The 24,664-nt window shown below is 34.6% G+C and overlaps 2 protein-coding genes across 2 annotated transcripts; one reads left to right on the top strand and one right to left on the bottom strand.

The window, feature by feature from the left end:
* Nucleotides 1-612: 612 nt before the first annotated feature.
* Nucleotides 613-6,623, top strand: LOC123700383 (gustatory receptor for sugar taste 64f-like). Its single transcript, XM_045647585.1, has 10 exons — nt 613-725; nt 1,343-1,461; nt 2,300-2,479; nt 2,844-2,989; nt 4,346-4,468; nt 5,051-5,199; nt 5,527-5,577; nt 5,925-6,087; nt 6,256-6,345; nt 6,567-6,623. The coding sequence occupies exons 1-10, from the start codon at nt 613-615 to the stop codon at nt 6,621-6,623; spliced, it is 1,191 nt and encodes a 396-aa protein (XP_045503541.1).
* Nucleotides 6,624-11,267: 4,644 nt separating this feature from the next.
* LOC123700331 (uncharacterized protein K02A2.6-like) lies at nt 11,268-19,830 on the bottom strand. The gene is made up of 9 exons (XM_045647517.1): nt 19,725-19,830; nt 19,229-19,383; nt 18,738-18,860; nt 16,189-18,097; nt 14,135-16,149; nt 13,519-13,673; nt 12,864-13,032; nt 12,366-12,455; nt 11,268-11,336 (listed from the first exon to the last, which is right to left on the bottom strand). Exons 1-9 carry the CDS (start codon nt 19,828-19,830, stop codon nt 11,268-11,270), a joined length of 4,791 nt encoding a protein of 1,596 aa, XP_045503473.1.
* Nucleotides 19,831-24,664: the final 4,834 nt, after the last annotated feature.

The following is a 24,664-nucleotide window of genomic DNA, read 5'->3' as shown; positions in this document are numbered from 1 at the left end:
AATTTTATTATAATCGGTTTAGGAGTCCATTGAGGACAAACATTGTTACACGAAATTTATATTAAGTATATTATATTAGAGAAGATTGGATATTGAAACAAGAAATCAAAACAACTGCACAACGTTATCATACGTAAATATTGCATGAAGATTTGCCTAAACATTTCAAAGCTGATATCAAAGCAGTGACCATAGACACAAATATGTCAGTTAGTTTATATAGGAAATGTTATTTCATAGGTACAACTTCCGTATTTATATGCACCGTACACTGTACAGTCGTGAAGACGGTAGTTTCTTGTTCTTATAAGTGTATAGGTATTTTAAAAAATATCAGTGTAAAATTATTGTTTTAATCTATAGCCGTATTTTAGGAAAGCAGTAAAAATAGGTTTAAATAATTATTGAAATACTCGCAATGTATCCCTTTAGGCTTAGGGGATTTGTATCAAAAAATATACCACGAAATTATACTGCATTTTATTAAATCTTTTGTTCGACTCTGTAATATTTCATCAAAATTACCAAGAAGTATTTTTTTCTGATAAAATATTGTATTAAAAAATATTTAGCCCGTAAAATAACGAAAGAAAGAATATTGAATTAAACAAGATGAGAAACTTACTAGGCTTACACTCAACGATGCGAAGTACTTTCTTCATTGGTCGGGTTATGTGCCTCCTACCCATTATAGGTCTTAATTTTCCAGTCAGCAAGTATTTAAGGTATGTAGGATATTTTTTTATTATTATTCCTAATTATTGATTAGTTTTCGATAGAACTTTCAAGTGAACACGTTAGTTGAATAAGAAAGTTGTAAGTTGAATGCCGAAGGAGGCAAAATTTAATTAAAAATGTCAGTTTGGAGACAGCTAATACCAACACTTACGTGAAAGAAAAACAACCATTAAATTGTATGTAAAATGGATCTATCTCAGGAGAATACTTCATACTGTATACAATTTGGCCTACCTACCATTTACCAAGTGTTAATAATATTTTTATTTTTTATAGAAGAGGAGGCAATTAAGCAGACGCGTCCTGATCAATATCGCCCAATATTATTTATTTATTTAATAATGTGTCTTACCGTTGAAAAATGTCGATGTATTTTTCAGTTCCTACTATCTTAGGAGCCTGGGTCGCTCTAATTTGTAAAATGTTTTAAGTGAAATAAATGATTTATTTTTTTATTTTATTTTATTGTAAAGATTATCCAATTTTAGAAAGATAAATGCCTAATATCACCATTATCGACTCAAGGAAATATTGATACAATTATTTTAACTCTTATTAAATACCTGTACTATGGAATTATTAAAAAGATAAACTATTTTTACAGGTTCACTCTTCGGACTCCTTACACAATAATATATTTCATCAGTCTATTTGGACAACTTCTTATGTTCAGCACGAGCTTTCATTGGCTTGTACATAATGGAATTTCCTTGGCAACGATTAGTATTTATCTAATTCATATTTATTTTTAAGAAATAATTCGATAGTTTATTTATAATAAAATTGTGAAAATCTATATCTCTGTAGTTAGTCGGGAACTGGAAACTATACATCCGATTTAACTGAAGTTTGGCATGCAAATTATGTTTGATAGCTGTGCCCTGCGGTTTCACCCGCACTGCTCCGCTCCTGTTGGTCTTAGGGTGATGATATATCCATAATAATTTAATAAATATCCTTAATAATTCAAAATCAAAATCAAATCAAAATTGTTTATTTGGAACACAACAACACATTATACAAAAACTTTATGCATAAAAGCTTAAATAAGCTGCGGCACAGGTGCCAACGCCCGCCTCCATACACTATTAGTGCCACTAACCAAATTTTAACATTCATATTATCTCCAAAACAGAAACACAAAGTAATTAATAATAATAATTGATATAACCTTCCTCGATAAATGGGCTATCTAACACCGAAAGAATTTTTTTAAATCGGACCAGTAGTTCCCGAGATTAGCGCGTTCAAAAAACAAACAAACAAACTCTTCAGCTTTATAATATTAGTATAGATTAAATATTATGTAGGATATTTGTGCTATTGTTGACGCAATAGCACTTTACAATTGGAAACACCTTAAAGAAAAGCTCAAAAAGTTTCAAAATTTATAAACGCAAAATAACCACAACCCCTTTACATTTTTTCCCATGCAAGAACAGAATTGATGATGAAATCACACTAATAGACTGAAATGCCTTGCATGCATTATGTTGCATTTTACGCATAGCATACATATAATATAGATTTTTATTGCAATTTATTCCTTATTCCCTTTTAGCCAATGCTTTATTCTACTCAGCGAGTTTGGTCTCATCGCTAGTGCTGGCCAACATGAGTCGATCGTGGCCCAAGTTGGTCCGACAAGTCGAGTTAATAGAAACAAAGTTGCCCTTACTGACGCCCGACGTTGCTTCCTTGTCTAATATTGTTATGGTGTTTATGCTGTTTGCTGCTTTGGGTAAGTCTATTATACAAGATATTTATGCTGATTGTAGTGTATTTTATGTTCATTTTATCTTTAAGGTTGAATTAAATTTGTAAAAGAAATTATTCCCATTATCTGAAATAGAATAGAAAAAACTAAGGTTTCAGGTACTTACACTTACTCCCAAAACGCAAAATGTTTGATTAGCATTAAGACTTATTTTAAGGTAATAGAAAGCCTCTTGATCGATTTCTTGATACAAAATTTATAGATCTCTTGGTAAAAACAGTATCCCTTTGTTCTCGATGCAGGTAAATCGGTCAGCAGAATAAACTTAATTAAAAATACTAATTATACATTCTAATTACATATATCAAAAAATGTAACCTATTTTTAGTGGAACACGTGCTGTCAATTTTATACTGTTTAACAGTAGCAAGTAACTGCAACCCGAACAATATATTAGAAACATTCTTCCAACACAACATGCCCTGGATATTTGACTATACATCCTACAGTTTGTGGAAAGGCATCTTGGTTGAGGTATGTATTCGTATTAACTCGTTAAAACGGTATATTGGATTTTTTGAAGCTTCCAGAATTCATATTTTAAATCACTTTATATTAAACATTAAGCTTGTGGTGTGTTTACCTTTTTATATTAAGTACATAATATAATTAGCTGTGACTATATTAGCGTCATTTCAAAATATCATCATCTCAGATTAATTTGCATCAGACATATTATTTCCTTAATTATACTTATACCGCAGAATACATAATAGTAGCTAAACGCTACAGAATGGCCACTCTCCGCCTCCCGCCAAAATTAAACACTTACCTCACCCCGCACGATCAGCCTAAAAATGGTCCGCATTTTTCTGCAAGGACGATACGCAACGAAGATTAACAACATTAATCAAATTGATTTAAAGTAATTTTATTATTTTGGATTTGTGATTATCGTTTTTCGTAGAAAATGGTTAGATATTATATTGTGCTGTTTACGGATGTATTTCATCAGAAAAACGCAAATTTTTTTACGCTATTCACAAATGTGCCAACCATAAAGCGTTAACACACACATTTGCAGTCTCTACAGTGTGACTGTCAAAACGATAATTTTGTATGGAGTGTCCGGGGTGTGCTTATACACTGTTAGCTTGTGCTAATGGTGAAAGACTAAAAGTGACTTAATTAAACTTTAATCGTTATCACATTGAGTGAATCTTTATAACCTACTTAAAATTTTCTAGACATTACCAAAACCAATATTATACTAAACAATATCAATGAGCAGAATCAAACTCGAATAAATTCTTCAATTATAGCTTTCATATTCTCATCAAAGTTTTATAAAGTTACTTCGATTACATTCTCGGTAGGACCGATTAGTGAAAATCGCTTGCTGAGTTTAAAATATGTAGAATCCCTTTTATCACCAATCTTGAGGATATTTTTTTATCACCAAGTAATATAATAGTTTGATAAATATTTTGTAGGCTCTTTTCTAAATGGTCCCTTTTTATATGACTTGGAAAGAAGAACTGTAAAACATTTTTTAATGTAAGTATTTATTGTTAAGAATAAGCAATTAGTTATTAAGAATATTTATTAAATATTATTTAGGGCCGATTTTTCAATCCTTGGTTAAAATTAATCCGTCCAATAAAGTATTACACGAACATTTTAAAATGTCACCTGTAAACTGTCATATACGGACAATTAGAATACATATCTGAAATGGTAGAAAGGATTGAAAAATCAGCCCTTAATCAATTGAATCTGAATTAGATAATCTACTTCGTGGACTATAATAAGGTATATAAGGTAATATCCGCAAATTTCTACGCAAATGCTTTTAAGCACTTCATTAATGTAAACGACTCCATTCCAAAGGTATTCAACATACAATCGACTTTCCTGTGGAGCTTCTCCGATTTACTCATCATGGTTATAAGTATCTACTTGACTGAGCATTTTGTGGTCCACAACTATTCGCTTAAAAAGGCTATTAACGAGGTATGTATGACTTTATACACTGGTTTTTAATAAAGTTGTTGCATTATGTATGTAAATACAAAATCCATACTAATACTAATATACTAATAATATTATAAATGCGAAAGTAACTCTGTCTGTCTGTCTGTTACTCAATCACGCCTTAACTACTGAACCAATTTGCATGAAATTCTATGCGGGTTTTTCTTTGACTGCGCGGGCGATGCCGCGGGTGGAAAGCTAGTATTAAATATTCAAATTTTACTATAATTTTATTCAAAATACATACTCTTTTTAATTTATTTAAATCTCTTGAGTTTTAGTGCATGATATCTATTTGTTTTGGCCCTTAACGTTACCATGCTAGCAGTCTTAGATAAAATTCTTAGTAATAATTTATCACTTCGTAAGTTAGTTACTTAGTTGCCGAATTGCGAATATTTCAAGCACAATTGATATTCATCAATTCGATATTTCCTCATTTCAAAGAAAACAAATGAATCACAGATTGTATACGAATCAATAGAAAAGTTTTCCTTTTCTACGTAATGGTGGGAGTTCCACAAAATTTCCCATTATTTATGAAAATACTTTGTTTTTCAGAAAAGTTTTCCTTGTGTTGAATTTCGGAAACAATACTGTCTGATAGTGCGTCTTGTGAAATTAATAAATGATCATATTGGCATATTTATATTGACGTCTTTCGGAAGTAACCTTTACTGGATTTGTATTCAGTTCTTCAATAATCTGAAGTAAGTACAATTTTATACAATCCTATCCTACTAATATTATAAATGCAAAAGGAAGGATGAATGTGTATGTGTATGTTTTTTAACTCTTTCACGCAAATACTACTGAAACGATTACAATGAAATTTAACACACATATAGATGGTAACTTGGATAAACACATAGGATAGGTTAGGGAACATGCGGGTTTTTTTTTTGATAACGCGGACGAACCCGCGGGTGGAAAGCTAGTTTTATATAAAATTAAAAATGTTAAGATATTATGTTTTATATCACATAGGGTACTTTCTTCGTTATATTATATGAAGATACTAATTTATCTATTTCTAGCAAAACACAAACAGGGCATTTTCTGTCGTGCCCAACTGAACAACAAGGAAAGTAAGTAAAACATTATAATTATATTTAAATTAAACCTAGCTGCCATGGCAGGCGTTGCTCTGCCCAATTGCCCCTTCAACGTTTTTTCTCTCTACAAGAACCTTCCTTGTGGTTTAACAAAAACGCCAAATTGGTGCTCCGCGGTTTCACCAGCATTACTCCGCTCCTGTTGGTCTTAGCGTGATGATATATAGCCTATAGGCTCGATAAATGGGCTATCTAACACTGAAGGAATTTTTCAAATCGGACCAGTAGTTCCTGAGATCAGCGCGTTCAAAAAAAAAACATATTTTACAGCTTTATAATATTAATTAGTAATAGTATAGATTCACAAGTCTCCGTTTCAGGACTTTAACCAGCATAGTACACACAACATACTTCACCTACTCTTTCTCTTTCCTCGTTGTAAGAACGTTTTCTGCCCTGTTATTGGCTGCGAGAGTCCATTCCAAGTCTAGGATACCTTTGTTAATGCTGTATAACGTACCTAGCGCGAGGTATAATGTTGAGGTAAGAAATATTTATAAAAAAAAATCGACTTCCATAGATTGTAAAGAAATTTACAATACTCACTTATCTTTCATAATCCTAAGAATTTCAATAAACTTAAACTATATTAAATAAATAACTAAATATTTCGATTATTAGTTTAATTCATTATTATAATTTTGTTTGCAGATAGAGCGGTTCATCTATCAAGTTAAAAATCTGAAGGTAGCTCTCAGTGGCTTAGGCTTCTTTTACGTGACGAAAACTATGATATTAAGTGTAAGTATTTGCATTAAGCTGTATAATACTTAAGGCTACAGCTAAGTAGATAGAATATGACTAAAAAATAACAAATTTTTAATCACGCAACGACAGCTATGATTTTCAAAGACAATTAAAAAAAATATAGGTATGTTCGATACCAGCTATTATTATGTCTTCTAGAAACACAGCCTTATTCTTAACAAGCTTTTTCTAAATATACATTTGTTTATTTTCAGCTTATCGGAACCATTATCACGTACGAACTAGTGTTGCTCCAATTCGATAGTGAATAGTGATGTGTTTGACTTTTGCTTCCAGATTATGATATGTTGTTTCGCACTTTACTGCCTTGTGAAAATAAAGTATTGTTACCTAATATTTCAATTAAGATGAATGTGTTTATGCGTTTTCTCATAATGAAGAATATTAGAATTATCATAGAATAAATGTAATTGGTGCAATTGTAGTTTTAGTCACATTCAGAAGTTTTAAACAAAATAGTTAATATTTACAAAAATCGATAATATAAAAAAAAACAAACGTATGATTCAGAATAGTGACAGACATACAGATAATATGGTACTTTAATAGGTATAGTGAAGTTTTTACTAGTAAAAGAATGTTTAAATGAATTTTGTTGTTTTTAAGGTTAAAAATATAATAACATGGTACTGTAGATATATTGTGATCTCCATTGTTGCTGGTATTGTAGATTTTAAATATACAATTTACTTTATTTTGTACAATAGAGTATGAAGCTCGAAGTTTCCGCTCCACGGCGTCCATTATAAGCAAATGGTGTCAAACTATAACTTTTTGTTGTTTAGTGAAAAGTTTGATGTTAACATTGTAAGGTTTTGGTAATTGGTTTGTCTTTTATAAACGGGAATCCTTTTTAACACGCTATTAGCTTCACCTGTATGTTAATAATCGACTCTTAACTCGATTTTGACCCACTTTTGACCGATAGGTTTAATTCATTTTATTTGCATTCTTACTTAAGTATCAAGTATTGGTGAAAAAACAATAATTTTATGAGTATCTAGCAAATAAATTATTGAACTCATATTTAGTACCTACTTACTGCATCTAATGTATATTTTTTGATCAATCATTACAACTCTCGACAAATATCGACTCATTTTTTATCAAGAAATGTAAAAATCAATAAACAAAGAGAGTACCTATTTCAAAATATACAAAAATAAAAATCAACCAAATGAGCTTCGCCTTAATTACTAAAACCTTACAATCCGCGTCAAATACATCATCTCGGCTTAGATTCGAACAACAAAATCATTGTTTCAATGGAATTTCTCGAAACAGGCTTTTATCAGCGCTTTGTGAATATGCAAATGTAATCTGAATAATAAATTCAGTAAGACAAGAGTATGCATCGGTTTTCAGGTGTTAAGGCGAAGCTGTGTGATACATTTTATAACTTTTATCGAAAAACACCTGCGCGTTGTTAAAGTTAGTTTGCATAAAGAAATGTAATTTAAAAGGTAAACGCAATAAATAGTTATAATTTATATGGTTCTTTTAATTCAATTTATCTCTGTGTCTGAAAACGAAAAATCTGAAAAATAAATTGCTGTTTAAATAAAATTCAAGAACTGAAGAGAATTGAAGTAAGACGTGCATCTGTGAATAAGTTGTGTTTTTAAAAGCGTTTTTTTTTTTCGTTTTAAAACCAAATTGAAAAGATGTTGATACCAACCTAAGATTAATAAGGCAAATTCTTTTTAATTTATAAAACTATATTATGCTCCTCTCAATTGAAATTGAGTTTCAAACTTACTATGTAATACTGAGTCTCAAAATTTCGTTGAAAAGCGCTTCTAAAAGAGTCTTGTTGAATGAAATATTTGAGTTTTAAAAAGTCGCTCACATTTCTAAACATCTACATGTAAATCATCATATAAAGAGTCATATGTACATATTACAATTTTTACTAACGTTCCTTTATTTTTAAACGAGGAAAAATCCCTAATTCACCAACCCACGTCATATAAAGCACCTCAGGCCTTATAACATGACACATGGGGTCTTCAAGGTTGTAATTTGTCAAAACACCGCCACGGTTTTGTTAAATGCTGATTCGAATTTCCCCTCTCATAAAACAATATTTATACAAAGTCTCTCTGTCGTCTCTGACTTTTTAAATAGTATTTATTTATCTAACTAAGCATCTTTAGAAAGAACTTTTGAGTCACCGAATTATACCTACAACGATTAATCGTTGTAAGGTTCAAAAATAGTTAAACTATTTCTCTGAATATAATTATTATCTGAATATCCACAAGGCACAAAAACATCACAAAATATAGCCTATGTTCATCAGGGATAATGTAGGATTGTAATGTTAAAATATTATTTAAATCGGTCCACTAGAGCCTATTCAATTGAAACAAACAATCAAATCTTTCCTCTTTATAATATCAGAGTAGATTGTTTATCTCAAAGTAAAACCTCCAAATTTTAATATCAACACCATAAATATTCAACACATACTTATTATGTGAACGGAACAATGCTTGACAATACCATATAATTTAACTTCCTCTGTCTTCATTAAATCACCGTAAATTTCAAGTAATATTGCAATTAGCTCAGTCAATTTCCGACAAATTTGTTCCCAGTCATACAATGGAAATTTTAATTAAATGAAAATGCCGTTAAGTTTGATTTTAATTATGAACACTTCGGTAATGAAGCAATATTTGTCTTCATCATAATCAATGATTCCGGCAGCTCAATCAAGAGATTAACTTTGCTTTCATTTCGATCATTACTTGTTACATGAATGGTATCGGAAAAATGATAAACACACAATTTCAAATCAAACAAATCAAATCATTTATTGCATAAATTAGAAACCTTATGCAGGTATTGCAATATAATATTATATTTAAATTACATTACAATTGTCACATACATTTCAATTTTCCAATACACAGATTACAATTAAATACATTTATTATTCTTTATCTTTATAGTACAATGGATGCTGAAGATTTCATACGGAAAGGGAGTTCAATCCCCACTTATGAACAGAACATTGTGTGTGGAATTACGTTAATTATTAGAATGAACGTAAGTCTATACTATCTTAATTATCACAGCAGAATACACAGACAGCTTTTATTTATTTTTACTAAAAAAATAATACCTTATTTAGAATAATTTAAGCGTTAGTATAAATACAGGGTGTCTCAAAAGAAAGTTTATATTTTGTGGATGAATAAAAAAAAAGTAAGCGGTGTATTGAAAAAATGTTTATTAATTATTAAAGTGCATAATATGGGAATTTATTTCTTAAAAATAATATCGTCCAAATGCAGTCCATTAAGGATTAATTTAAGGATTAATACTCATTGGTCTTCAACCAACTCGAATAAATTAATGGAAAAAATAACTTTTAGCAGTATTTATCAATTGTTTTTCGTTAGGCAAAAAATGGGAAATTTAATGTAATGAATTTATAACGTTCTAATTAAGAAAATCATAAGTTTTTCGGCAATTGTATTCAGCAGATTTTAATAACGACTATATAAGGATAATAATGCGCTGATCAATTTGTATAAATTGTAATCGGTTGCAACATAGTGAGTGCACAAACTTAGCTCGAAATGTCTTTGGGGGAAAGAGACTCATCTTGAAGGCCTGATTAAGGTAACATAAAGTAACTTTATAAATGTGAAAATATTCACGCGCATTGCGTATATAACACTAATTGATAAACAACAAAAAAAAATCATTTTTCACTTCAATAGCCGGGAAAAAATCGTCAAATAACTTGTTGAAAACGCAATTTTGCTAGACTGCAGCCTTAACATCGTATATATTACCTATATGAGGGTAAATAAAGACAATTCAATATTTTGTAAGCCGGTTACTCATCCAACCGCAGGGGCAATATTGGAACAATCTCGGTTGCACGGCGGTTGAAGCAATTTCAGTTGTTCTCTAAATTGCCCCTTCTTGCTTATACAATTATACACATCACAATTAAGGAGCCAATTAAGGGTGCAAATCCAATATTGCCCCTGCTGCATGTAGGTGAGTAGCCGGTGACTGTTATTTCTTTTATACCTATAGACATAAGACCGGCTACTCACGTACCTGGCTCAGGGGCGATATTGGTACAATCTCGGTTGGTCGGCGGTTGAAGTAAATTAAGTTGGTCTCTAAATTGGGCCTGCTTGCATAGACACATCACAATTAAGGAGCCAAATTCCAATATTGCCCCTGCTGCAGGTACATGAGTAGCCGATCTAAGTTGAACATTGCATTTCTGAACAATTGTAGACAACTTTTTCATTTCGGCATACAACAATGTACTTGAACAAACGAAGCCAAACAAAAGGCAATAAAGAAACCGAGATCACTTCATTAAAACCAATATGCGTTATTACTGAACTGAACAATGCAAAATATCTTTGTAATACTTTTTAACGTGAATGATACTTTAGCGTAGGTAAATCCTCTGCATCGAATGAAGAGAATATTTTAGAATTTCACGTTGTGGATAAAAATTTGAGCAATATTTTATGCTGAGAGCACTAAGTTATTATAATGGATTTAATACAGTGAAACCGAAAGGTTGGCGAAGGTGAAGAATCTTCATTTACAGAGTGGGTTGCGTTGGAATTTAACATTTGGATTGTATATTTTTAACTGGCACGTGTTTTTATATGATTAAAGAACTTTTGGGAAATAATAATTTAGTTAAAATTAAAGGGGAAATGTAAACTGTATGAAAAATATGAAATTTAAATATTTCACTTAATACTTACTAGCTTCTAGTCCTACATAATAAAACTAAGGTACCGGGTAATCATAGTGTAATATGCTAATACCAACAAGTCTAAACATACAATAGATATTACCAATAATTAGAATGGAATTTATTAAGTACAAAGAGAAATCACTTATCACTGCAAAGGGCTATCAACATTAAACTGCAGCATCACTAGCTCGTAAGTAATTATTGTTCCCGCTACCTGTAAAATGTAAAAAAATAGTTAATATTAGTTTTATAGAACTATAGTGTATCTATAAGATTCAAAGAGATATGAATAACTAATATAATATTATTGCGACAGTACCTATATAACTTTGCCAAAAAAAAAAGAATTATCGAAATCGGTTCAGCCGTTCACACGTGATGCCGTGACAACGCGAAATGGGTTTCATTTTTATATAATATTAGCTTACCGCCCGCGGCTTAGACCGCTTTGTCTAAAACCTAATAAATTATATACTAAAACCTTCATCTTGAATCACTCTATCTATTAAAAAAAAATTGGTTGTCTGTAAAGTCGGTTTACTGACGATAGTTGAACGTGACAACGTCCGATTGTGCTTCTTTGTCGCTCGTTCCGTGCTCTCGCTCGCACTTCAAGCCTTACATGGAACGCCTCAGATGAGTCAGAGCGAGGTAACGCCGCATGAGTCATGTTTTTTCGTGCGTGCAGCCGGCTTTATCGAATAAGACGTTGTCACGTCAAAAACCGCGTCAAAATCCGTTGCGTAGTTTTAAAGATTTAAGCCATAGAGCCTTTAGTTTCTGTGATCTGTGATTTAACCATACAAAGGGACATAGAGAAAGAGAAAGCGACTTTGTTTTATATACTATGTAGTGATTCCTATACGTAGATTTGGAACATTGAAGATTGCTAGGAGGCTAAAGATTGATATACCGTGTTAAAACGTCCCATTCCCATAGGAATTTTTGACTGAGCGGGAGAAGCAGCGAGTGGCGGGCTATACTAATAATAAACGCAAAAGTTGTAGAATAGAAAAAAAATATATACATATTTATTACTCTTTCACGGAAAATCAGCTTATCGGATATGTATGTAATTTAGTACTAAGATAGATTATAGTCTGGATCAGCACATAAGCTTCTTTTTACGCGGGTACCATGCGAGTACCTATCCCGCTAGAGAAGCCGAAGGCTCTAGCTATTCATATTATATATTTTATGGTATATAAGAGTATTAATATAAAATATAAATTAATAGACTCACAGAGAGCACGAGCTGTCGTGTGACGTAGAAAAAATTCATTCCAGTGAGTGCTACTGTATCCCCGTGGACTTGCTCGATGAACCTCTGCACCTGTTAGTTTATTTTAATTATTATTTATATTTTAAGAAAAAATATTATTATTTTAAATTAAATCAGACATGAAATATTTTTTTTACCTAAAAACGAAACCGCCTTCAAATGCACCCATTCAGCACTGGACAATATTTAAATCATACAAGGAACAAGCTTTCAAATGAAAATTCGGTTCACCCAGTCGAAAGTTCTAAGGTAACAAAAATAAAAAAATATACATAATCGAATTGGGAACCTTTTGAAAACATTTAAGTAGCAGTTACGTACCTACCCAGCCTTTTATAGATAGATATCTAATGCATTTTCTTTAGTTTATTTTTAATTAAATTAGTTTTTAAAAGTTTGGTTAATATTTAAGCCGTCAATACGTCAGAGCTCGTTAATAATATTTGTGATAACACTTACTTCAATACAATAAACGGGTGACGGCACACTATACAATATCGGTGCGGCCACTAAAGACGCGGCGTGAACCTTCGAAGCGATCAGCGACACAGCGAGCGAGCGAGCGAGCACAAACGTCAGTGAAAATGTATAATACACTATGTGCTCGTAGCCATTGAACGGTCTGAATCTATATTATAATACTATTACAATCAAATAATTATTTTTAAAAATAAAAATTAGTCTGATTTGTTGAAATAAAAAAAAAATTAAAAAAAATACAGCTCGAGCGAAGTCGGGGCGAACACAACTTTTTATATAAAAATAAAACAAAACTAATAACTTATGTACATACCCAAAAGAAGGCTCACTACATTTCTTACTAGTATTTTTGTATATGTTAACTCCATTTCTGAAAAAAATTAACATGCCCGTTTAATTTGTTGTATTTTATTTATTTGTATCTTCAAATATACTGAAATGCCGCAGTTAAATTATTCGCTTTTAACTCTAAATTACATTATTGATATAATATATTATAATATCAAATGAATTAAAAGTTTTTTAGCTTGTTACTTATCCGTTAGTATTTAAATTAACAGCTTCTATAGATATTTATATATCCACATTCAAAACATAATTTTGCGACATAAAATAAATGTTTTAATATACTTACGCCAAGACATAATAAATGCGCAAACAGACGAAAAATAGATTACTAGCAAAGGCTACAAGAGTGATGCTGTTTATATAATCATCGAATATTTTAACCAGGCGCGTTGCTCTGCTGTAGTCTTCTCTGAGGACCTTCCAATATGATGATGGCAGATACTGAAATATATTTTTATTCGAATTATTATAAAAATATTCGACCATGCGTGCATGTTAGTCTAACTTGCAGGATACTGATACGTAAATGAAAGGCGGGCTTCAACGACAGACTGGTTTATTAAAAAGAAACAGATTTACCCTCAACCATAATAATTAATTTGTCACTTATTCTATACTACCGTTATTACACTCCTCCGCAACAAGATCACAATAACATAATATAGGACAAGTAATTAACACACAAACTTAAAAGACAGCTTGAAACATAATAAACATAAGGAAACGCCTTGATCGCACAACTATACATATAAATACCATAACCCAAATTGCATATACTTAATGTTATATAAATACTTACTACTAGAACCTAAATCACATAATATATTTCGTTACAATAATTTTTTTGCTCGATTAATTGCACGCAGTGCACGAGCGGACATTTGTGATGTCTCAGGGCTAACCTGCGACGCCGTTGGTGCCGCCTCTACGCGGGCCGGTGGGGACAGCCCTGCAGTCTCTGACTGGTGATTTGTTTCGTCACCACTGGCTGCGTCTTCCCACGTCTCCCCCTCGATTTTTTTACCGGCCTCAAGGTCACCCGCGTCGTTTGCACAGGTGGCATTTGTCCGTGTTAACGAGAACCTATTTTTCGCGGATATTATTTGATCGACGTGCCTTCGCCACTCGATACCGTTCCCTAACTCGACTTTATATGAAACCGGCCCTGTCTTTTTAGAAACAGTGCCCTCTACCCACTTATCTTCCTTAGACCTATAATCCCTCGCGAGCACAGCATCCCCCACGCTAAACTCCCTTAGCGTCGCCGAACTGCGCGCGATTTGCTTTTCCTGTTTATCGCGAACCGCAGCCGCCACGTCGGGTCGCAATGCGTCGAGGCGACTGCGTAGGCGTCGTCCTTGTAGTGCTAATGCTGGTGATATACCCGTCGTGGCGTGCTCACAATTGCGATATTTAAAAAGAAATTTATTTAGTGCTGTGCTCACGTCCTCGCCTTCAAATAACGCTCTTTTAATTGTTTTTTTAATTATTTTAACGGCGTTTTCCGCCGCCCCGTTCCCTTGTGGCCGATAAGGGGCCGAAGTCGTGTGCCTAATACAATTATTTTTACAGTAAGTCTTAAACTCATACGAAGAAAAGGGTGGACCGTTATCAGTTACAAGTTGCGATGGTAGACCGAACCTTGCGAATATGCCTCTCAAAACTTTTATAGTGAAATCTGCATTCGTATACCGCATTGGATAAGCTTCAATCCACTTAGAATGTGCGTCCACTAAAATTAAATAGCGTACACCCCCGCAATCTGCAAAATCTGCGTGAACGCGCTGCCACGGGTGCAACGGGAACTCCCACGGGTGTAGCTGTGCGCGCGCCGGCGCGTCCAGCACCGAGCGGCACGCCGCACACGACCTACATGTTTCTTCAATATCCTTATCTAAACTCGCCCAGTATACATAATTTCGTGATAAAGTTTTCATTTTATTCATACCAAGGTGCCCCTCATGAATCTCCTCTAAAATCTTGTTTTGTAAAGCGTAAGGAATGACTATTCTATATTTATATATAACGCACCCCTTTTCCACTACAAAATCCTGTTTTCTAGCAAAATAGGGTTTCTCCTCATCGCAACTCGGACTAAGCGGCCAGCCAAAAATGATATACCGCTTAATTTTACACAATAAGTTGTCACGTTCCGTTTCCGCAGCGACATCACTGTAACAAACAGGTAATGCGTCCGCAACTAAATTTAAATAATCTACTGAGTCTGTAATGCGACCCTCTCGTGTTAACGGTAACCTCGATAACGCATCAGCCGGCCCGTTGTCCGCCGACCTAACAAATTCAATCTTAAAATCGTATGCAGCCAGACGCGCTGCCCATCGCTGCAAACGGCTCGCTGCCGTCTGCGGAACACCGCCCTTACTGCCAAAAATATATGTTAGTGGTTGGTGATCTGTGCGTAATGTGAATCGTCTACCGAATAAATACTGGTGGTGTTTCGTTACACCGAAAAAAATAGCGAGCGCTTCTTTGTCAAGTTGGCTGTAATTACGTTCAGCCGAGTTAAGCGTGCGCGACACACAGCTTACCGGCCGCTCGCTGCCGTCCGCGTAGCGATGCGCCAGCACAGCGCCCAGCCCGTACGCGCTACTATCCACCGCTAATACTAACTCGCGTCCTTCCTCGTAATGTGCCAAACACCGTTCACTTAAGAGTGATCGCTTTGCTTCATTAAACGCTTCCCTACAGTTTGAATCCCATTTCCAGTTCACGTCCTTTTTTAATAAATTATGTAAAGGTTGTAATATAGTACTTAAATTAGGAATAAATCGACCGTAATAGTTAAGCATGCCTAGGAAACTCTTAAGTTGCGAAACATTATTAGGTGTGGGTGCACTGGAAATAGCTTCTAACTTTTCTGGATCCGGCCGTAATCCCTCCTTATTTATAATAAACCCTAAATATTTCACATAATCTTGCAAAAATTTACATTTACTTAATTTAACAGTGAGCCCCATTTCCCGTAACCGTTCGAGCACTAATTTCAAATTTTTCATATGTTCCGAATTATTAGAACCCGTTATACAGATATCATCTAAAAATACGACACATCCCGTCACTCCCCGGAGGGTTTCTTCCATTAATTTTTGAAATTTTTCGGGTATACAAGATAAACCGTACGGGGTGCGCCGGTATGCAAACGTGCCCATATGCGTAGTGATAGCGGTGTACGGTTGTGAATCATCCGAAAGAATACACTGTTCATAAGCGTGTGTTAAATCAATCTTTGTAAATTTCTCACCTCCCCTTAAGCTAGCAAACAATTCTTCAATACGCGGTAACGGATAAAAATCCCTCTTTAATTTTGGATTAATTGTAATTTTGTAATCACCACAGATTCGAATTTCCCCATTCTTTTTTACAACGGGTACGATCGGGGTCCCGTAGTCTGAATATTCAACGCGGTAGATCGAGCCGTCCGCCTCGAGACGAGCTAGCTCCTTCTCAACCCTCTCGCGCAGCGCTAGCGGCACCGGTCTCGCTCGCACATAAACCGGTTCGTTATCCGCGAGTCGTAATCGAATTGTTTGTTTACAAGTACCTAACTTATCACAAAATACTTCTGGGAATTCTTTGCATAACTGGTTCACGAATTCATCCTCACTGATTTCATTGAGGCGGATTTCTGTAATGTTTAACGCATGCATCCACTCTCTTCCTAACAAAGGCCGTGCTCCCTGTTTAATTACATATAATCGTAATTCTTTTTTATACACTCTGCCCAGACGTACATCCACCTCGATGAAACCCAGAGATTGAATTCGCGAACCCGAATAACAACGTAAAATTAAATTATCAGCTTTTATTAATTTATGCGAGAACAAACGATTATACATATCCTCGCTTATTGCCGAAATACGACTGCCCGTGTCCACTTCACATTGAATAAGTTTATTGTCAATTAACAAGTCAACAAAGAATGGTTGGTTACCTCGTGTAGTAACGTCGATGTTGTACAAACCGTCGTCGTCCGACTCGTCGCTTACGAAATTTTGCCGACCTGACACACGTTTGCACATCACTTTTATATGGCCTCGCTGGCCGCACTCATCACAGTTGTAATGCTTAAACCGACACTTTTCTGCCGCATGCGCCTTGCCGCAGCGCCAACAGTTGCGCCCGCGGTGCCCTAGCGCCTCCGCGCCGGCGGCCGGCCGCGCCTCGAGCGTGCGGCCCGCGCCCCGCGCGCCTGCAGCCCGCAGCGGCCGCGCGCGCTGGCCGGCCGAGCCGCCGCCGCCGCGCGCGTAGTGCAGGCCCTCGCCCGCCTCGCCGCTCGCCGCTGCCGTTGAATCCGTCGTCCCCGCCCCGGTGGAGCCGCTCACTTCTGCATGCTTCTCCGCAGCCTCTAAAGCTAGCGCGAGTTCCACGGCCTCCCTGTACTGAATTTTTTTCTCGGCGAATATTCTGGAACGCATCGCATCGTTCGATAGTCCCGACACGAATTGATCGCGCAGGTTCTCCTCCAGAGTTGAACACGAACTGCATTTACCAAAATTGCAAGTAGCCGCGAGATGCTTTAACGCCTGTAGGTACTCAGTGAGCGATTCGCCGGCACGCTGACGTCGTAATCTAAACACGTGTCTCTCGGCGATCTCGGAACGCTGGAGTTCCAAATGTTCCGTCACAATTTGTATTAATTGTTCATAAGTTTTATTTTCAGGGAAACTCGGAGCACATAGATCGCACATCAACGCGTATGTTTCTTCGCCGACGACCGTTATCAACATGGACACCTTTAAATCGTCACCAATTTCGTTCAATTTAATGTACTGATTTACTCGTCGTATATACGCAGGCCACTGCTTCGAACTCAAATTGAAAGGTTCAATTTTACCGATAGGCATCTTGGATTTCGCAAGAAACAAACAGTTTAAACACAAAGGAAAAAAAAAATCCTGCCTCGTCGCCAATGATACGTAAATGAAAGGCGGGCTTCAACGACAGACTGGTTTATTAAAAAGAAACAGATTTACCCTCAACCATAATAATTAATTTGTCACTTATTCTATACTACCGTTATTACAGATACAAAGTAGAGCATGTCATTCATTTCAATCATCAATTTTATCGATCATCATGTATGACACGACGTAACGTCATGTCATGCTGCATTATCGTCTAAGAATGACTTAAGGATTTTAGGGATTATTAAAGTAGTATCAGTATTCTGCAGTCATTGTAAATATTAATGACTAGCTGCTCCGCGCGGTTTCACCCCCGTGGCTTCACTCCTGTAAGTCGTAGCGTGATGATATATAGCCTATAGCCTTCCTCGATAAATGAGCTATCTAACACCGAAAGAATTTTTCAAATCGGAACTGTAGTTACCGAGATTAGCGCGTTCAAAGAAAGAAACAAACAAACTCTTCAGCTTTATAATATTAGTATCTATAGATAAGATCGACCAAAGCCATTTTCTAAAAAAAGGAAAACAAAGGTTTAGCTTCACGGTTTAATATAAAAAAAATATTATTAGTAACGTACCTGACCTTCACCTGAGATTAATTTCTTATTCACCTGTTCGATTATAGACGTCAAATAGAGACTTAAACAAATGATGTATACATGAGAGTAGTTCCAATTCATGGCACTCACTAGGTTTGTGAACTAGAAAATAATATTATTAATATTGTAGAATCAATGTTTTTAATAGAGTTTAAAATGTTTATCTGAATTAAGAGTGAAATATAAAAAGTAAAAACCTATTAGCTGTCCTGCGCGATTACAAAAGCAATTATTTCTATAGCTTATGTGTTATTCTGGTTCATATAACACAAGTATCAGCAAAATCCGTTTAGTGGTTTTTGCGTGAAAGATGAACAAACATACATATTACATATTACACAGATGTAATGAAAGCAAATTTTTTTTTTAAATTAGCACTTAAAATCGTAAGAAGCAGAAAATTAGTAAGATAGGTAATATCTCATATTGTGTCAAATATCAGTTTTCGAAAATTTAAATAATATAATTACCATAATAAGTATTCCGACCACCATATTGTATTCTGACCCCAGTTCAAACATCCGAGGTAAGTGATTATCTACATAATCTTTTAATAATTGGTCAATATTCTTCTCGCAGTTCATTAAAACTGTGAATTTGGAGATGATTGAGAAAATGTGTTCCACTGAAAAAAGAAAAAATGTAGTATCTATAAATTGTAATATTCCCTACAATTAGAAATAACATGATAATGCCCGTGCTGGTTTTATATGAAAAGCATATATTTTTTTATAATATTAGCACACGTGTCAGAAGTGTTACTTTTTTGGCAAGTCTCAAAGATACCAAAATCACCTTCTTTCTCCATGACGTGACGGTATTCCGTGACGTGATCTTGAAATTTTACTCAACGTGCCTAAAGAAGTTTGACTTTAAAAAATTACATTGTTACACGTCCTGAAATCTATTAATACCAAAATTAGGTACTTTTTATTATTATTTTAATTTTAAACTAAAGCTTCTTACTCATAGCCAGACTCAATGTGGCAACAACAGCGATGATGCACTTGAGACGGATATGTGGGTCTATGTATTCATCCAAGCGAGACAGCAATACTTCCTTGCTCAACATTTGCCATCGTCTTGCAAGGATTAGAAAGAGAATGCTGGTAACGAAAGTAGTACAATAGAAGTTGAAACTTGCTGAAAGAAAAACAAAAAACCAATCAATGAATCAATCAATGAATCAATCAATAAATCAATCAATGAATCAATAAATTACTTAATAAACATTAATTGAGAAAAACATTTCGTACAGGATGCTTATTGACCAAAAAAATTATTCATTAATACATTATTTGAATATTTACCTATACTTGAAACAGTCACAGACTTCTTTATTAAGTTGACAAAACTCAATACTGATCCCATGAATTGAATTAAACATATTAACAAGCTGTAAAAATGTCTCAATGAAAAAAAATTAAATCTGAAAAGATAAATATTTTTTTTATATTGATACTTAACAAGCAAGTACTATAATAATAATACGTAGATCTGATGACTACGTCACAAAAGCAAGACATCCAACTAGCTCCATCCAACCATCCAACCAACCATCCATGTCATCCATGGATCTAAGCAGAAATCGAACCTTTTTTCTCATATCTCCTATATGATAAATGGCCCCAGTATTATTCTAATATAAGAAGTAGAATAGTAATAGAATTTGACTTTTTCTATTTATAAAGATAAAGTCATATATTTAATAAGTTCAATCAAATAATAAGTTCAATCAAAAGAAACCCTCAGCGACCGTTTTGGTGGACTTCACTACCATCTCTATTAAAAATAAAATTCTATCCAAGGTTAAAGAATTTAATAAAACTAATACTCATAATAAGTTTAATTCGCAACACATTGGCATCCCAGGTCCCGTTGTTCCCATATACATAACGGAAAGCCTCACTGCCAAAACCAGAAAACTGTTTTACTTGGCTAGACAATTTGCAAATTATAAGGATATAAGTTCTGTTGGACAACAAATGGCAGAGTATATATGAGAAAAACGGACGGTGGGCAACATATTCATATCAAGGAAGAAAATCAGCTGCGTCAACTGAATGAAGCGACGGCATGACTTATATTATCCAAAACCATACCTATATCAATACATTATAATAGTTATCGAAATAATTTATTGTTCAAACTATTTCTCCCTATATACCCTATTTATAATATTTTACAAAGAACTGTGAAAAACCAACATACACATTACACACGTCATTTTAAACAACACAATATCCATAATAACAAGGAATTTAATCTGTATTTATTTATATTACTTTGTAAATTGACACGTGCTTATAATTTAGATGATTATTGTATATTTAAACAGTCATCATCATCATCATCAGCCCATATACGTTCCCACTGCTGGGACACGGGCCTCCTATGAGGGTACAGGCCATAATCCACCGCGCTGGCCAAGTGCGTGTTGGCGGATGACACATGTCGTCGAACTTTTTAATTCTTCGACATGTCGGTTTCCTCACGATGTTTTCCTTCACCGTTCGAGCAGTGGTGATGTTACAACATGCGCAGATAAATTGAAAAATCAATTTAATTCCTGCGCGCTCGCCTGGTCTCGAACCCCGGACTTATCGATTCGAAGTCCGAGGTCTCACCACTGAGCCACCACTGCTCTACTGAGCCACCACTGCTCTTAACGAAACTTTTAATATGCTGTCAAATTCGACGAAGATAATAATATTTATACTGAGTTAGAAATAATTAGTGAAATCGATTGTACATATATGTCGAGTCCTGCAGACTTTAGTAGCCCAGATAACCACAAATCGCTATTAATACTAACGGTAAATATTCGCAGTGTCCACAAAAATTTCGATCAACTTGCTCTATTTTTGGCATCCTTAAGCTCAAATATAGATATTGTCGTTTTAACTGAGTGTTGGATAAACGGGGACAGTTTAATACCAGGCTTGAACTCTTATTCTGCCATTAAAACAAGTAAAAGTTTCAATCAAAATGATGGCGTTATTGTATATATTAAAAATCATCTGAAATATACTTTTTCGGAACCGGAAATGGAAGGTGGGAATTGTCTTCTTTTAACAATCGGGCGTAATCTTTCTCTTATCTGCTCCTATAGACCACCTAGCCTTCATCCTTCACTGTTTATAAATTCGCTGGACAAATTGTTAAGCACTATCTCAAATGATGAAATCATTCTGACTGGTGACATTAACTTGGATATTCTTCCCAGTAACACTACGGGTTACGCGTGTGACTATCTGAACATGATGTACTTCCATGGACTTAGACAAGGAGTAAATAAACCAACACGAATAAAATCTTGCATAGATCACTTCATGATAAGAACAAAAAAAAGGTGTAAAACTGTTGTTTTTGATCCCTTGACAGATCATGCACCTATCCTTCTAGAAATCAACACGTCAAAAGAAAAGAACAATAATGAAACGCTGTATAAAACCATCTATGATCATAAACTTCTCCCTGACTTAATAGACAATATAAATTGGTACGAATTCTATAAGATACAAGACCCAAATGCAGCTGTGACTTTCTTCATCGATAAAATTGAATGTGCATTAAATAATTGCAAAATAGTTAAAAAAGTTCCCAACCGAAAAAGACCCCTGAAACCTTGGATTACTTTCGGGCTTATTAAATGTTTAAGAAAAAGAGATAGATTACACAAAAGAACCAAAAGAAACCCCACAGATCTTGCCTTACTCGATGAATACAAGAAATATAGAAACACATGTAATAACATCATAAAAAATGTGAAAAAATCTTATTATAAAGACAAATTGGACAAAAATTATAGCAATCCAAAGGGCATGTGGAAGATAATAAAGGAGGCATGTAGTCTATCGAACAACAGAGCACATAGCAATGAACTTTTAAATTTAAAGTATGATACGATTGACGCATTGAATGTAGTCAATAATTACTTTATTTCAATAGGTGGAACACTCGCAAAATCTACCCTTAATTCACTGAAGAAAACAGAGAAGGAATTAACACTAGATTTAAAAAACGATGAGTGTCCTAAAAACTCACTTCTACTTAGTCCTACTGATCCTCAAGAAATATGTGGGCTCTTATCTAAGCTGAATTCCTGTAGTGCTTCTGGCTATGATAATATACCTACCCGCATATTTAAAGAATTCAGAGACCTCCTGTCACCCCACATATCCTATATTTATATGCAATCTAAGTATTAAAACAGGAGTTTTTCCAAAGCCTCTTAAAAAAGCCATTGTTATCCCTATCCATAAGTCAGGCGACAGATCATGCCCCTCTAATTATAGGCCTATTTCTCTGCTATGTACTTTAGCTAAGATATTAGAAAAATGTGTAAGCAAGAGACTTACTCGCTTTTTAGAAAAAAATAAGCTCCTACATAGCAGCCAATTTGGATTTAGATGTGGAAGATCTACTGAGGATGCCACACTCCGGCTCACTACACAAGTGTCAACGCATCTGGATGAAGGATATAAGTGTCTAGGAATATTTCTAGACCTTCAAAAAGCCTTCGACACTGTGTCCATCCCAATCATGCTTGGTAAGCTGGAGCATGTGGGCATAAGGGGAAGGCCCCTTGCTTGGTTTACAGATTACCTGTCTAACAGAACGCAATCTGTGCGTATAGAAGGTAAACTGAGTAACGAAGGTGAGGTCTCTTATGGAGTGCCGCAGGGTAGCACTCTTGGTCCTACGCTGTTTCTGCTATATGTGAATGAGCTGTGTAAACTAAATGTGGCTGACTGTGAGGTAACTATGTTTGCTGACGACACGGTTATATTATTTAAAGGTAAAACATGGAATGAGGTATTTAAACAATCTGAAAAAGGACTTCGAGCTGTGACCAGGTGGTTGGAGACTAATTTGTTAAAATTGAATGTATCTAAAACTAAATACCTAGCTTTTCAAAAACATCTGCACTTAGTCCAGCTGATCACATGGACCTCACACTACATGTTTTTCCGTGCAACCGTGATTCCAGCAGTACTACAGGCTCATGCATGTGTCCGAAGATACAGAGAGTTCCCCAAATAAAATATCTTGGCATTATAATTGATGATAAGCTTAACTGGATTCCGCAAATTAGAAATGTCTCAACGCGGATCAGAAGATTAATATACGTATTTAAAACACTTAGAAACTTTGCAAGCAATGACTTAATAACTCTAATATATAAAGCACTTGGGGAATGCCTCATAAGCTACTGTATTACATCGTGGGGAGGAGCAGCAAAAACCTATCTCTTAGAAATTGAAAGGTCACAGCGTGCTCTTTTAAAAGTAGCTTTCAAGTTACCATTCGACCACCCAACTACCATGTTATACTCTAAAGTGAAGATTTTAAGTGTCCGAAAACTATTTGTGTATCAATGTATTCGGCGTTATCATAGACTTAATAACAGCAATGAGTATAACAAAAATAGAAGAGTTGCTGTTCCAGTTCCGTGGACTAAATCCAAATTTGGACACAGGCACTATAAATATATTGCTCCAAAACTGTACAATAAAATGAATAAGTTTTATAATATTACTGCTCTAAATAATTACCAAATTAAGGCTAGAATTTTGAATTGGTTATCTAGTCTTGACTACAATGACACTGAAAATCTATTATAAATTCCTTAAATGGATTAATTAATACATGCATTACACAAACACAAACACACACACACACACACACGCACCCACATAACACGCACGCATGCACACACGCACACTCACATAAACTTATTCACTTAAATATAACTAGTATTGATAATGGTTTTGGACTTATTGATTTTGTTTTTTTTTTTCTTTTTAATTTTAATTTTTAAAATATTAATTTCCATTTCTTGATTTTTACATTTTAATATACTTATCGTGAATCTTAATTTTACCTTTTAATTGTTATTTTAA

Source organism: Colias croceus, chromosome 2, assembly GCF_905220415.1.
Source record: "Colias croceus chromosome 2, ilColCroc2.1".
Lineage (NCBI taxonomy): Eukaryota > Metazoa > Arthropoda > Insecta > Lepidoptera > Pieridae > Colias > Colias croceus.
The sequence above is the reverse complement of the archived record's forward strand: the minus strand, read 5'-3'. Positions and strand labels throughout refer to the sequence as shown.

Bases quoted from the DNA above. Each gene is read 5' to 3' on its own strand.
- LOC123700383 (XM_045647585.1), top strand. From the start codon at position 613: ATGAGAAACTTACTAGGCTTACACTCAACGATGCGAAGTACTTTCTTC. The intron at 1,462-2,299 runs GTATTTATCTAA...ATTCCCTTTTAG, and splicing joins AATTTCCTTGGCAACGATTA to CCAATGCTTTATTCTACTCA. The intron at 6,346-6,566 runs GTAAGTATTTGC...GTTTATTTTCAG, and splicing joins CGAAAACTATGATATTAAGT to CTTATCGGAACCATTATCAC.
- LOC123700331 (XM_045647517.1), bottom strand. From the start codon at position 19,830: ATGTTGAGCAAGGAAGTATTGCTGTCTCGCTTGGATGAATACATAGAC. The intron at 13,033-13,518 runs GTAAGTATATTA...ATTATAATATAG, and splicing joins CGCATTTATTATGTCTTGGC to ATTCAGACCGTTCAATGGCT. The intron at 12,456-12,863 runs GTAAGTGTTATC...ATAAACTAACAG, and splicing joins CACCCGTTTATTGTATTGAA to GTGCAGAGGTTCATCGAGCA.